Source organism: Alternaria alternata, assembly GCF_001642055.1.
Source record: "Alternaria alternata strain SRC1lrK2f unplaced genomic scaffold CC77scaffold_8, whole genome shotgun sequence".
NCBI classification, from domain to species: domain Eukaryota; kingdom Fungi; phylum Ascomycota; class Dothideomycetes; order Pleosporales; family Pleosporaceae; genus Alternaria; species Alternaria alternata.
Genome location: NW_017306197.1, coordinates 86,040 through 97,581, shown reverse-complemented (window position 1 = coordinate 97,581; position 11,542 = coordinate 86,040). Strand labels below are relative to the sequence as shown.

Below are 11,542 nucleotides of genomic sequence, written 5' to 3'. Positions count from 1 at the left end.
CGTAGACGCCTTTCGTGCTACATATTCATGACCGATTGTGGTAGTACGCAGAGCAGTTGGACCCACTTCTCCGCCAAGCATTACCGGGGTGCCGCAACTGAGCTCATCGCGAACGACACACCAATACTCATATCCACCAACCCCCGGAATAGCGCCACAACGTAAGCAGACACCGAGCACCTGTATCGCAGAGGTACTCACTGCACCCCAGCATGCTTCCCAGGCGCATTGTAGCGGCCCGCCCGCTGGCTCGAGCCATTGTCCCCGCCGTAGCACGCCCACGACCCCAATTCATCCAGATCCGAACCGCCCTTACCGATGCCGAGAAGAGCGCCGTCGAGCTTGCTGACCCGAACCAAGTACGCCTCCGAATTATATGCAAGCAATGAAGGGCGTAGTGCTGATAGTGATAGAATGGCGGCTACATCAACCCTCCTGCTGAGAAGCGAGGAAACCGCGACCCATACGGTGATTACTGGGACAAGCAGGAGCGCCGCAACTATGGCGAGCCTTGCCACGAGGACAACGATATCCTCGGCGTACTAGCCCTGCACGACTACAACCACTTCAGTCCCCAATGGGGTTTCGTCCTGATGGGCACATTCATCGCTACCGTCTTTGGACTTTGCGCAGCTGTTGGCACCGTATACCCCGACAAGCTCAGTGCTCCCAAGACATACCCAGACGGTCTGGAGGCTGAGCTGGGTGGAAAGGGCGCATTGCTGGTGAGTTTATGTTGAGAAGTCGAGGACTATCGCTAACTGTGTACAGGCAAGGAAGCCCGGTGAGGGCTGGTAAATTGTATGCAGATTCAGCTGATATATACAAATGGAATTCTCTATGTCAATTCAATACCCAGTTACCATCCTAGGCTTGCTGATGATGCTTTACGCCACTGCCTGGATTCAAGTGATAGTCTATTACTATTTTTTCTGGTTCGGTGTACTGCCTACTTAAGGACTGTGAAACAGCTTATCAAAACGGACTCCTGAAATTTGACCGCGAGTCCTCTGCAATGGGCCCCATATAGTGGGTCGTGGAACATGCGAAGCCAGGAATATTCCGCCCCATCCCAGGACCTCATAGCGTTACAGCAAACCACTAGTATAAGCACATGGGCCCCATGTATCCCACACTTGACCCCAAGGATTCGAGGGAGCTCAGCACTCTATTCGTTGCGTGTCTTTTCATCCTTGCTTGGTATTCGCTCTGTCGGGTGTCCGCCAGGATGTTTGCCAGGATCTGATTGGTCAATTCTCATATTGTATACAAGCAATCAACATACTCATGTACGGCAGTTGGATTTGGAACCTTCTACAGGCTACAATCCTTCGACGAAACTACTCGACATGGCGAACCGTGAAGATGATGTGGGGTGAGTTCCATGTGGAGACCTTGCTATGGACGTTACCCCTTATATATTGGTAGGCGTATGCGGTACAAGAGTACGCATCTGAACTTCCACATCTGTATTTTACGTTTTTGTCATCCGTAATTGTTAAAGTCATTCACGGTATTTGATCGTCGCCATGTACTGGTCCTCACTTGGGCTTGCACTTACCACTTTCTTCAACAATGTCGCAGCTTCGCCAGCTCACAACCTCAAAGCGCGCCAATTTGCGACAGCTGCAATGCTGCGCTTCCAGTGCTCTCAATTAGTTTACGATCGCATCGACCCACTTGTTCAGCCTGGCGTTGCACCCTCAGCACACATGCGTAAGCAGCATCCACCTGCGGGCTCTACACGAATCCTAAACTAACCCGGCACACCGTTATCCAGACCAGATCGTGGGTGGAAATGCCTTCAACGTGTCTATGCCACCGCTCGACCTCGATCCCAGCACGGAAGCCACATGCACAACCTGTGATTTCGCTGAAGACCTCTCAAACTATTGGACCGCAAACCTATACTTCAAAGCGCGCAACGGTACTTTCCAACGCGTCCCTCAGATGGTTAATTTGGGCCTTCAGGGTAGAGAAGGCGTTACAGTGTACTACATTCCGCCATACGATGGGAAGAGCACCGTCACAGCTTTCCCCAAAGGCTTCAGGATGTTGGTTGGTGATCCAGGATTGAGAGTCCAGGAGGGACAACAAAAGCAGCTTTGCCATCGGTGCTTTACGAACAAAGAACAGGATCCCTTCGGTGGCGCGCCATGTATTGGAGAATTCGATACTGCGGGACTGCCACCAAAGATGTGTGGCGGTGGAATTCGGACGACTATTACGTTTCCGACGTTCGTTCATCCTTCCTACGTATCCTTGTTTTCGATGCTGATGTTGAACATAGATGCTGGGATGGCAAGAACCTCGATTCCCCCAACCACAAAGACCACGTCGCTTACCCAACAACTGGCTCCTTCGAGTCCAACGGTCCCTGCCCAGCGACACACCCCATACATATGCCACAACTCATGTACGAAGTCATGTGGGACACCACCCCTTTCAATGATGCGGCTCTCTGGCCTGATGACGGCTCGCAGCCTTTCGTGTACAGCATGGGTGACGCGTGAGTGATCTGCGAAGATAGTAGGGAAAACGATGCTAAAAACACTATAGAACTGGCTATGGCCAACATGGCGACTATGTCTTTGGCTGGAAAGACGGCGCGCTGCAAAAGGCTATGGATCAACGCTGCTTTGGAAACACCTGTACTGGACTGACGACTCAGGGTGCTGATGTGTCGACAAAGTGCGGGGTGCCGCAAGCTGTGAAAGAGCCGGTCGATGGATGGCTTGATGAATTGCCTGGTGGGCCGGCCGTCACTTACGAGTAACCTGAGCGCAAGTTGTAAGCCATGGAAGAATAATAGTGATTAAAGGAGACCGAACAGACGTGACGCCGCTTCATTTGTGAGCAAGCAGACGTTCGCTTTGTTTAATTTCTATAGAAGAAGTACATACTCCCCAGACCGTCGTAGATCTGGGAAAAGCTTCATACGTTCAAAATCAGTTGCTGTAGTCAAGCTTCAACAACCATTGGTACCACTCTGTTCAACGAAGTGCGTGTCAAAGTCTCTTGCGCCACTAGCCGTGGCAACTTTAGCATGCTCACAGTGGTCCTTTATATATTGTAGATCGGTCGAAATATCTCGACAAGAAGCACAGAATTGGCTATTTGTCTGGAAGAGTCATGAGAAGGAGCCCGAACAAGTAAGGGATTCAACATACCTTGTTACACAAGAAATTCCCGCACGTATTTGAGCAGGCTACTCGTGCACATGCTCCCAACCCGCCATTCACACAGCAGTTTGCACGGTTGAGTGCCCTCAGGTAACCGAGGTTATTATGACAGGACTTAGGGCCTAAGATATCCGTTCCATAATTGCAGTTTAGCTATTCCATGACATTAGTGTATGTCGCAAATAGCAGAAGGGCGAAACATTAAAGACCTACAGTAGACCACTTTGCCAGTGAGCGTGCTTCAGAAGGTTCGAAAAGATCAGGAAAATCGCCGGGTTTCAAATGCCCCATCTGTTGGTTCACAGATTTTGCATCACCTGTGAATGTGACGCCAGGAAATCGTGGATCATACACCGTCATGTTGACGAGGACCAGATCGTCCAGGGACCATCGGGCGGCGAGACTCGTGTAAGAGCCGTTCTCCTCGGGGATTGCAACTGCGTTGATCATGACCTGTTCGTACAGATTGGTATGAATGCTATGAGATAGCTAGAGAGAACAGGAAGCTACTTACAGTGGATATACTAAGGCATAGAGTCGCGAGCACAATCTTCATGTTGGCAAGGGGCTTTTGATAGTCTAGTTGATGTTGGTGGGCAGTAGTGTGCTCGTAGGCTGGGCTGATGGTGTCTGAATTTGAGTGGTGCAGGCTGAAGATATCCGCAAGGAGAACATGCAGCAGGACGAGACCTAATACCTTGCCCTGGCAGGCAAAGGTTCCATCAGATACCTCATTCTCTCGGCAGCGTCATCATCAGCCAACTTTTGTCTCTCTGGGTCCATCTCTCCCTCTTCATCTGAATCTTCACGAGCTGTCTCCTCCTCCTGCCTCCTTCTCGCCCTTTTCCCCAACCTTGATTTCCTGTTCTTTACGAAAGGTCTCATCTGTCGCGATTCCGGCTCCGGCCCGAGATCGTGAACATGGAACAAGTTACACAGCTTCCCTTTCATCTCGTTCAGCCATTCCATGACTTCGACTTCGGACCGGTCTCCCGAGAACGGCACAATCTCATCCTCGTTTGCGGCAGTCAAGCAGTTCATCATGAATTCTTTTGGGAGGTCGTCCTTCCATTCTTTCATTTCCTGCTTCGTTCCAATGTACACGATGACATCGACGATGAGACTTCGAAGAGATGAGTCCGAGCTGGTGGCCTCGTATATGTCTGAGATATACTTATACGGCATTCGATCTGGATTGTCGACAATGCGGAGGAAGAACTCGTTCAGGGCTGCGTTGCGCAGTGCATCGATCTCAAAGTCTTTTGCGAATTCAAAAATGTCGATCAGTGTGCCGAAAGAGAAACGTCGGTCCATCGTCTCATCTGAGTCCAGACGATAGAGGTTACCGGTTTTGAGGAATTTCAGAAAGATGCGGAAGAGAAAGGGCGAGCTATTGGGAACGATGAAGAACTCTGATGTTCCATGTAGACTGGGGTATGTCAGTGTACTTTTGTAAGGTTAAACATGTATAATAGTGCAGTGGATGCCCCCACGATGAAGTGCTGAATGACGCGATGATAAAAACTTACTGATCATTGAAGTAGTATGATATAAGGCGCAGGTACCTTAGAGGCGCTTCGAGCACTTCGGTATCGCTACCACTCCCTACTTCCAGCGACACGATCTCGGGGGCACACCGTGATCCAGGGTACATATAGGGGTCGCTGCAGGGTAATTGCGAGCTCGACATCGCACTTCAAATATAGATGCAGTGTTGATGGAGGCGTGCATGAGGGTACTGAGGTAGCGAGGGAGAAGACGAAGTCGCAATGGAAAACATAAGTCCAAAAAGCGTTAAAGTGGGGTTGCCTTGACAAGTGCAAACGGCCAAGTGAAGGTGAAGAAACCCATTGCCAGACAGGTATATGTAGAACTGTACTAGAGAAGTCGAAAGGGAAGGTATAGAGAGGCGAGACAGCGTGTTCTTATTCACACGGAAGGAAGACACGAAAGCAACATCCGGTATCTAACATAGGATGATGATGCATTTACACGCACATATCCCACAGTTAATGCCTAAGAGCAGTCTGAGCGTACTCAGACGAGCTGGCGAGACTCCAGCACGAAAAACCGATGAAGGCCATCTTTCCTTATGCTATGTCCATGGAATTTCAGAAGATATAGATCATTTATGAATTAGAGTATCGAAGATCGATGGCCCACTGATGCTTGGCTCAGTCAACACTGACTCGGAAGGGTCACTGGAGTTAGCATACGTAGGGCATTCACGATGACGAGCGGCGCACCTGCCTACGTAAACATCATAGACATCATCTATCTAACTATCCTACTTCATGTCATCTCATATCTGCGAAAGCTCACATAGACGCCTCGCTGTACATCCCATGAAGTCCGGATGCCACCGATAACACATTAGCTAAGTATGCCCCCAACGCCCGAACAACGCACAATGATGCAGAGGTATCGAAAGGAGAAACAAACACCAAAACAGTGACATGTGACAAGAAGGGTAGGTTTCTTTCATCGGCGTGGGCCCATACCGCCCGTCATGCGACCACCACCAGCGTTGAGACTCTGTCGGACGATCATTTCTGCGGCCTGCGCAGCAGCGAGGCGTTCCTGTTGTGCGTTAGCGAATTCGAGTTCCGACAACGACGGAGTGACACATACCTTTTGCCTGCTTCTGTCCTTGAGGTATCGCTCCGCCTCAGGCCTCATTCTCAATATCCTCAGAATCATGTCGTCATTAGGCTCAGCCTGTGCTTCCTTTCTTTTCTCCTCCTTGGCCTTCTTCATTGTACCCAGGTTCCTCGATAACATAATGGTCTTGTGTTTCCTAGTTGGCATTCCGACAAGTCCTGCCGCGCCACCGAACTGGTGACCCATAGCAGGCGGTGCTGACATGCGATTAAGACGTTGTGACTGTTCTTGCTGTCGCCTTGCGCTGGCAGCGGCCATTGATTCGGACGTGCGAATAAGATCCTCGGTAGGTTCGAAGTAGAAGAAGTTGAGGTTCTGAAGCTCATGGTACTTGGGCGATTTAAGAACGTCCATCGGCACACCTTCGACGTTACCATCCTCGTCCACAGCATGGAAGAAGTCGAACAGCATCTTCAGCCACTTGAAGACGATATCGAGCTCTTGCTGTGTCAATGGGCGCTGCTGCGACAGCTTGTCAGATAGAGGAGGTACGAGTAGCGACTCTATCGTTGCAAGCGCTTCTTTCCAGAGTCTTGTCATGACCATGATCATTGCAGCATCTGTCAATGTCTGCTTCATGATGGCAAAGTTCTCGTCGAAGTAGACAAAGAGAGGACCAAGGGCTTCGGTAACATCTTGCTGCGTGGGACCCTGAGCTTGGATGACCGACATAGGTCGGGCTGTTCTGAAGTTGCCAAGATAGTTCGTTACCTTCGATGCTACTCCTTTGTTTAGCAGAGCATCAAGTGATCGGCGAGAAAGCTTATAACCGATGAAAGAGGAAAGCTGTCTTTGTTAGCTCAACCCATCTGAAACGACAGCAATATGCCTACCTTGTCCGTGATCTTCCGTGTCATGTCACGCTCAGTCCTCTTAAGTGTTCTGAACGACTTGCCGAAGTAGAATTGGATATCATCTCGCTCTCCTTCCATGCTCACACGTAGTAACAGACGACCCTGGGTATCCAAATCAAGCCAGTATTCACGGGGCATGTAGTCGCGGAAATGTGATGGATCGAGCTTGAGAGATGTCCGACCAACGCAGTCATGATCGCCCATAGCGTCCCAGTCCCAAATTGTCGCAACAACATTAAGCGGGCCGTTAGTCGTGATGTCAATCGTCTCGTCCCAACGTGGGTTCAAGTTGCGGTAGATCACACGAGTCTTTGCCAAGCGCTTTTGGTACTCATCACCAAGTACAACATATGGATCGCTAAGTCCATTCATATCGCATGCTTTCAGATCTTCAGCCTCGATGATCTTAATAGTGAAGACAAAGTTATTGTTTCGAGCGCGTTGCGTTGGTGGTGGTGAGTGCTTCTGAATGACCTCAGCGCAGGCATCGACGCCGATCTCGCGCTCAAGCTTGTCTAACTGCTGCATCGCATACTCAATATTGTTGAGTTTGACAAGTGACTAAACATGTAAGCATAGACCACGCCATGTAGTGGATGACTTACCTCAGGGTAGAACTGGAAGGGCTCGACTTTCTCCTTTTGACTGTAGAAGTCCTTGACTGTCGACAGCCACTTTTCAGATTTGGTTTGACGGGCGGCAGCCTCTTGTTCGGGTGTAAGTCGATCCATCTCTTTAGCAAACTTCTGCTCCACAAGCTCGCAGTATCTTGCGAGTGCGACGCCTATTGACTTGGAGACAGCAGTCATGAATTTGGCGTACTGAACATCATTATCCCAGTTCAAGGAAACAATCTGCTCGATGCTCTGGTTGAAGGATCGGAAGACGTCCACAACCGATACGCTATGGCGCTCGTCGTCGGAAGGAATGGGGTTCTGGGACTCGATCTGGAACTGGTCCGCCTTGAACGCGTTATCAACCCACCCAATCAGGTTCTGGTCCGTCATTTGAATCCATCGCCATACAAAATCCTGTAGCTGTTCCTCGATACTGAAAGCGAAATTTTTGTTTGGCAGAGCATCGCTGTGTATGCGGCGGATTTCAACGAGCTCTTTGTACAAGTCGAACCCATCCTGCACAGGTACGTCTTCTTCTTTGCTTTGCGCAACGTCCATGATTCGAGCGACTAGGTCTCGCGCATCTGCGGCGTACGAAGGAAACATTTTCTCGACCAGACACATCATGGGACTAGCCCCCATGACTTCTGGGTTCTTGCGATAACGCTTCTGTATCCGCTCGCAGAGCTTGACCACGGCGCGACCAAGTTCAATGACGTGATAGAACTCCCATTCTTCTTTTGTGTCTGGAATGTGCTTGGCAAGAAGCTCCCGATACACATCACCGGCCTTCTCCCTCAGACCTTGGCGTAATTGCTCGGTAAACTGATCCATGTCTTCTTCAGTGCCAGGGAACGTGGGGTCGTCGTAAATGTGTGACTCTAGGATATACATGACCGGCCCGAGTGGAGGCGGTTTGGTATCGTACACATGCATCATCAGCTCGTACAACTCTCGCAGCAAGCAATCGTGCAATGTTGACAGAATTTGCTGGTTGAGAGTATAGTCCTGGATCGTCCATTTCGTTCGATCGAACAAGGATTCCTGCACCGGAACGTGACTCATTCGATGTGACTTCTTATCTGTTGGCGGCGGCTCTTTGACATAGTTGAAGGCAGCGTCGAGCGTGTCGAGACTGATGTCTTGGTTGATGTACTTGTCTCTGATGACATCTAGGAACAAAACGAGGCGGGAGAATTGGGGTATCCTCCATCGGAGAGCTATCTCGTTCAAGAGTTCTGCCGACTGCTTCGATAGCAGTTTGACGGACGGGTTCTCGCTCGTAGCTTCAGTTGGCTCGAGTTCAGTGTCCGCAAGGTCGTACGTCAGTGCTTCGTTCAGTATCGCACGGTAAGTGGCACGTGGATCTGAAGGTATGAAGGTGTAGGATGAGCTATCATTAGGGTCGTCGTTGATGTTGAGCCCACTCATATCCACAGGTTGGTCAATGACATACGAGGAGCCGTTCTCGGAAGACAAAGACCCTTGCCGCGAAGCATCTGAGTAGCCCGGGTCCAAAGACGCCTTCGGCTTGAATTGTGGCACAGATCCGGGGGAGCTCTTTGCGAGCTCGGGATTTGACTGAATGATGGCCAATATCATCTGTGAGAGATCCGGTACCTCTTGATTCTTCCATGCCTCGTACGCCTCCTCAGTATCGAAGTCATCACTGTTCAGCGTCTTCTTCGTCATGAGACTGAGGTGGGCTTGGTATGTCTTGAGATCCTGCAAAGCAGCCTTTTCTGTCCACACGGCCTTGTAGCGGTTAATGTCGGCCTGCACGTCGGAGTATCCGACGGCGAAGATACGCGACACCACTAAGACAAGTGGCATGTCCTTGACTTCGTAGCTGCGTGGAACTTCGACTTCGACTGTTGTGCCACCTTGTCCGCCGTTGCGCTGGTTCTCTGCCGCCAAATCTTGGTCGTGTACGAGAAGCTTCTTCTCCATGGTGGCCAGCCGATGCGCAAGTTCTGGTCGGTCCTTTTGCCAGTCATGGTCCTTGAGGGTGGAACTGACAAGACGCAGGAATAGAGCGACGTGTCGATCTACCATGAGCTTCCAGCCCTCGTCTCCTGGCGCCTTGCCCTTTTGTAGTTCTTTTGTGGCGTTGGAGTAGAAAATCAGGAGCAGGTCCTCTACTCTCCTATCCTTGTCCATGTTCTTCCTGAAAGACGGGTCCTTGAACGCGTTCAAGAAGACAGCAAACGTCCGCTTGACCGTGGCATCCTGAAACTCGGGCATGCGTTCCTGGCCCATGAGCACCTTTGTTATCCGCTTGTCGAGCGCGGCCATGAAGTCGCGGGGGAAGCGCGTGCTCTTGGAGTCTCGTATGAGGGAGAAGTCCTTCATGAGGTCGTTGATCGAGGTTGACGAGCGCTGGATATGCTTGGGCGCTGCAGGGACATGCTGCACTCGCTTCTGTCGGGGCTGGAGGAGGTATGCGAGGTATGCTGCACGCAGAGCATAGAGATAGGCATCTTGGGCGGTGACGGGGCGCTTCCCACGGGCGTTGGCCGAGCTGTGTCGTCGCAGGCGGTCCTGTGCTTGGAGGCTGTTGATGCGGCGATTGCTCCCCCGGGTGCCGTCCATGGTGAAGCAGGTGGGAGGGTTCAATGGCGTGGGTGGACGAGTTTGGCTGTGGTTGGGCGCATATCAAGGCGGTGGTGGTGTAGTGCACGCTCCCGGGCTGCAGCTGCCCAGTGGGATGTCCTAGCGGGGTCGTGCCTTCTCTTGTGGTCTCTCCTGGCACGCGGCGACTCTGTAATTCACCCCAGGGCTTCTTTTGCACGCTTCACGGAGGGTTGCTACGATCGGCGGTAATCTTTGGGCGTCGCGTCGTGGCCGACGGGGTTCCTGGTGGCGCGGAAGATCCACCGGAGTGCGTCACACGTTGTTGCTGTGCAGGGAGCCAGGAGCCTCATATCCGCTGACTGGGGCCCGGCCACCTTGAAACAACGCTTTAATTAGCCGCGAGTTTCTTGTTTCGTAGCGCCATGTCAACCTCTCTGCCATAGATATAGTGGTTTTACTAGCAGCGACGCCGTTGTCCGCCCACTCTCGCCAGGCACATGTCAAGTATGAAGAGCCTCCGCTTTACTCTATGCGCCCATCGGTAGCGCATCACACGCTGCGCTGCACAGCACACACGACATTCCTATCGCGCCTGCTACCACAGCCTTCTCTTGCTGCCCGGTGTCACTTGCATATGGTGGTGCTGCTGACAGTATGCCTTCAAGCTCGGCACTCGTCGGCCCATTCACATGAAGGGCAGGAACCCTGAGCGCCTGATATCTTTTACTACACCACAGCAATCGTGAATCGCAGCCTGTGAACCGAAACCTAACTTCAAACTTCAGCAAGATAAACACAGCTCAACCAATTATCACGCGCATCTATATCCGCCAAATCGACTCGTACCACTCGAGCCAATCCACGATCCCAGTAGACTCGTCGTTCGCATTAGACGATACACTTGTACAACTACCTACACACTGTCATGCCGGAGTCACAGAGTCCCACAAACGCTGCCGACCGGCCCCGCCTCACCGAAGCTCAAAAGAAGGAGAACCACATCCGCTCTGAGCAGAAGCGTCGCGAAGCCATAAGAGAAGGCTTCGACCGACTTGCCTCAATAGTACCCGGCCTAGAGGGGCAAGGGCGAAGCGAGGCAGTCGTGCTGGGAGGCGCGATCAAGCTTATGCGCGAGAAGATTGTGGAGCGACAACAAATCATCGCCGACGCCAAGGCAAAGGGGATTGATACAACAGGATGGGAGTTGGACAAGGAGACTATGGAGGCGTGCGCTAGACAAATGGAGAGAACGCTGGCCGAGGACAGGCAGGCTGCTAACGAGGAGGAGAACGGTAATGGGATTGAGGTGAAGAAGGAGTAGGCATACAGATGCAGAACGAAGTAGACATGGACTGAAATTGCGAGGCGAGGGCACAGTGTTGGAACATCCCTACTTTGCTGTTCACCAGCAAAGACATGGATTCGCCAGCCTGCGTCTTCCTATGGCCTACGAAGGATTATGAGAAAGGTTAACGGAGATTACTGCACTGTTCTTGACCATCGCGCCTAATCGTTGCATTCAAAACAAACATAATGATCAAGTCAGCTTCCATTGTGACAACTCAAGATGGGAGTACATTTAGACGGCTTACATTCACCCGTGCACCTCACATGTCTTATCGATAAGCCCAAAATTATCTTTCACATGAAAGCA

General features: G+C 51.3%; 6 protein-coding genes across 6 annotated transcripts; 3 read left to right on the top strand and 3 right to left on the bottom strand.

The window, feature by feature from the left end:
• The first annotated feature begins 153 nt into the window (after nucleotides 1-153).
• On the top strand, nucleotides 154-816 carry CC77DRAFT_1019359 (hypothetical protein). The gene is made up of 3 exons (XM_018524817.1): nucleotides 154-359; nucleotides 414-725; nucleotides 772-816. The coding sequence occupies exons 1-3, from the start codon at nucleotides 213-215 to the stop codon at nucleotides 796-798; spliced, it is 486 nt and encodes a 161-aa protein (XP_018386846.1). The 5' UTR covers nucleotides 154-212; the 3' UTR covers nucleotides 799-816.
• An 815-nt stretch (nucleotides 817-1,631) lies between these two features.
• On the top strand, nucleotides 1,632-2,776 carry CC77DRAFT_1060235 (hypothetical protein; the record flags this gene model as incomplete). Its single annotated transcript, XM_018528323.1, has 4 exons — nucleotides 1,632-1,716; nucleotides 1,781-2,237; nucleotides 2,291-2,509; nucleotides 2,560-2,776. 4 exons carry the CDS (start codon nucleotides 1,632-1,634, stop codon nucleotides 2,774-2,776), a joined length of 978 nt encoding a protein of 325 aa, XP_018386845.1.
• Nucleotides 2,777-3,383: 607 nt separating this feature from the next.
• Nucleotides 3,384-3,738, bottom strand: CC77DRAFT_1060234 (hypothetical protein; the record flags this gene model as incomplete). Its single annotated transcript, XM_018528322.1, has 2 exons — nucleotides 3,384-3,635; nucleotides 3,697-3,738. 2 exons carry the CDS (start codon nucleotides 3,736-3,738, stop codon nucleotides 3,384-3,386), a joined length of 294 nt encoding a protein of 97 aa, XP_018386844.1.
• Nucleotides 3,739-3,872: 134 nt separating this feature from the next.
• CC77DRAFT_1060233 (hypothetical protein) lies at nucleotides 3,873-4,872 on the bottom strand (the record flags this gene model as incomplete). The annotated part of the gene is made up of 2 exons (XM_018528321.1): nucleotides 3,873-4,611; nucleotides 4,712-4,872. 2 exons carry the CDS (start codon nucleotides 4,870-4,872, stop codon nucleotides 3,873-3,875), a joined length of 900 nt encoding a protein of 299 aa, XP_018386843.1.
• Nucleotides 4,873-5,435: 563 nt separating this feature from the next.
• On the bottom strand, nucleotides 5,436-10,247 carry CC77DRAFT_1093776 (C2 domain-containing protein). The gene is made up of 4 exons (XM_018529701.1): nucleotides 7,303-10,247; nucleotides 6,677-7,258; nucleotides 5,814-6,629; nucleotides 5,436-5,762 (listed from the first exon to the last, which is right to left on the bottom strand). Exons 1-4 carry the CDS (start codon nucleotides 9,904-9,906, stop codon nucleotides 5,664-5,666), a joined length of 4,101 nt encoding a protein of 1,366 aa, XP_018386842.1. The 5' UTR covers nucleotides 9,907-10,247; the 3' UTR covers nucleotides 5,436-5,663.
• A 112-nt stretch (nucleotides 10,248-10,359) lies between these two features.
• Nucleotides 10,360-11,471, top strand: CC77DRAFT_800261 (hypothetical protein). The gene has a single exon (XM_018533236.1). The coding sequence runs from the start codon at nucleotides 10,814-10,816 to the stop codon at nucleotides 11,207-11,209; it is 396 nt and encodes a 131-aa protein (XP_018386841.1). The 5' UTR covers nucleotides 10,360-10,813; the 3' UTR covers nucleotides 11,210-11,471.
• The last annotated feature ends 71 nt before the right edge of the window (nucleotides 11,472-11,542 follow it).

Coding starts and splice junctions, on each gene's coding strand:
- CC77DRAFT_1019359 (XM_018524817.1), top strand. CDS start 213: ATGCTTCCCAGGCGCATTGTAGCGGCCCGCCCGCTGGCTCGAGCCATT. Junction 360..413: donor AGCTTGCTGACCCGAACCAA/GTACGCCTCCGA, acceptor TGATAGTGATAG/AATGGCGGCTACATCAACCC. Junction 726..771: donor GTGGAAAGGGCGCATTGCTG/GTGAGTTTATGT, acceptor AACTGTGTACAG/GCAAGGAAGCCCGGTGAGGG.
- CC77DRAFT_1093776 (XM_018529701.1), bottom strand. CDS start 9,906: ATGGACGGCACCCGGGGGAGCAATCGCCGCATCAACAGCCTCCAAGCA. Junction 6,630..6,676: donor CACGGAAGATCACGGACAAG/GTAGGCATATTG, acceptor TAACAAAGACAG/CTTTCCTCTTTCATCGGTTA. Junction 5,763..5,813: donor AGGACAGAAGCAGGCAAAAG/GTATGTGTCACT, acceptor AACGCACAACAG/GAACGCCTCGCTGCTGCGCA.
- CC77DRAFT_800261 (XM_018533236.1), top strand. CDS start 10,814: ATGCCGGAGTCACAGAGTCCCACAAACGCTGCCGACCGGCCCCGCCTC.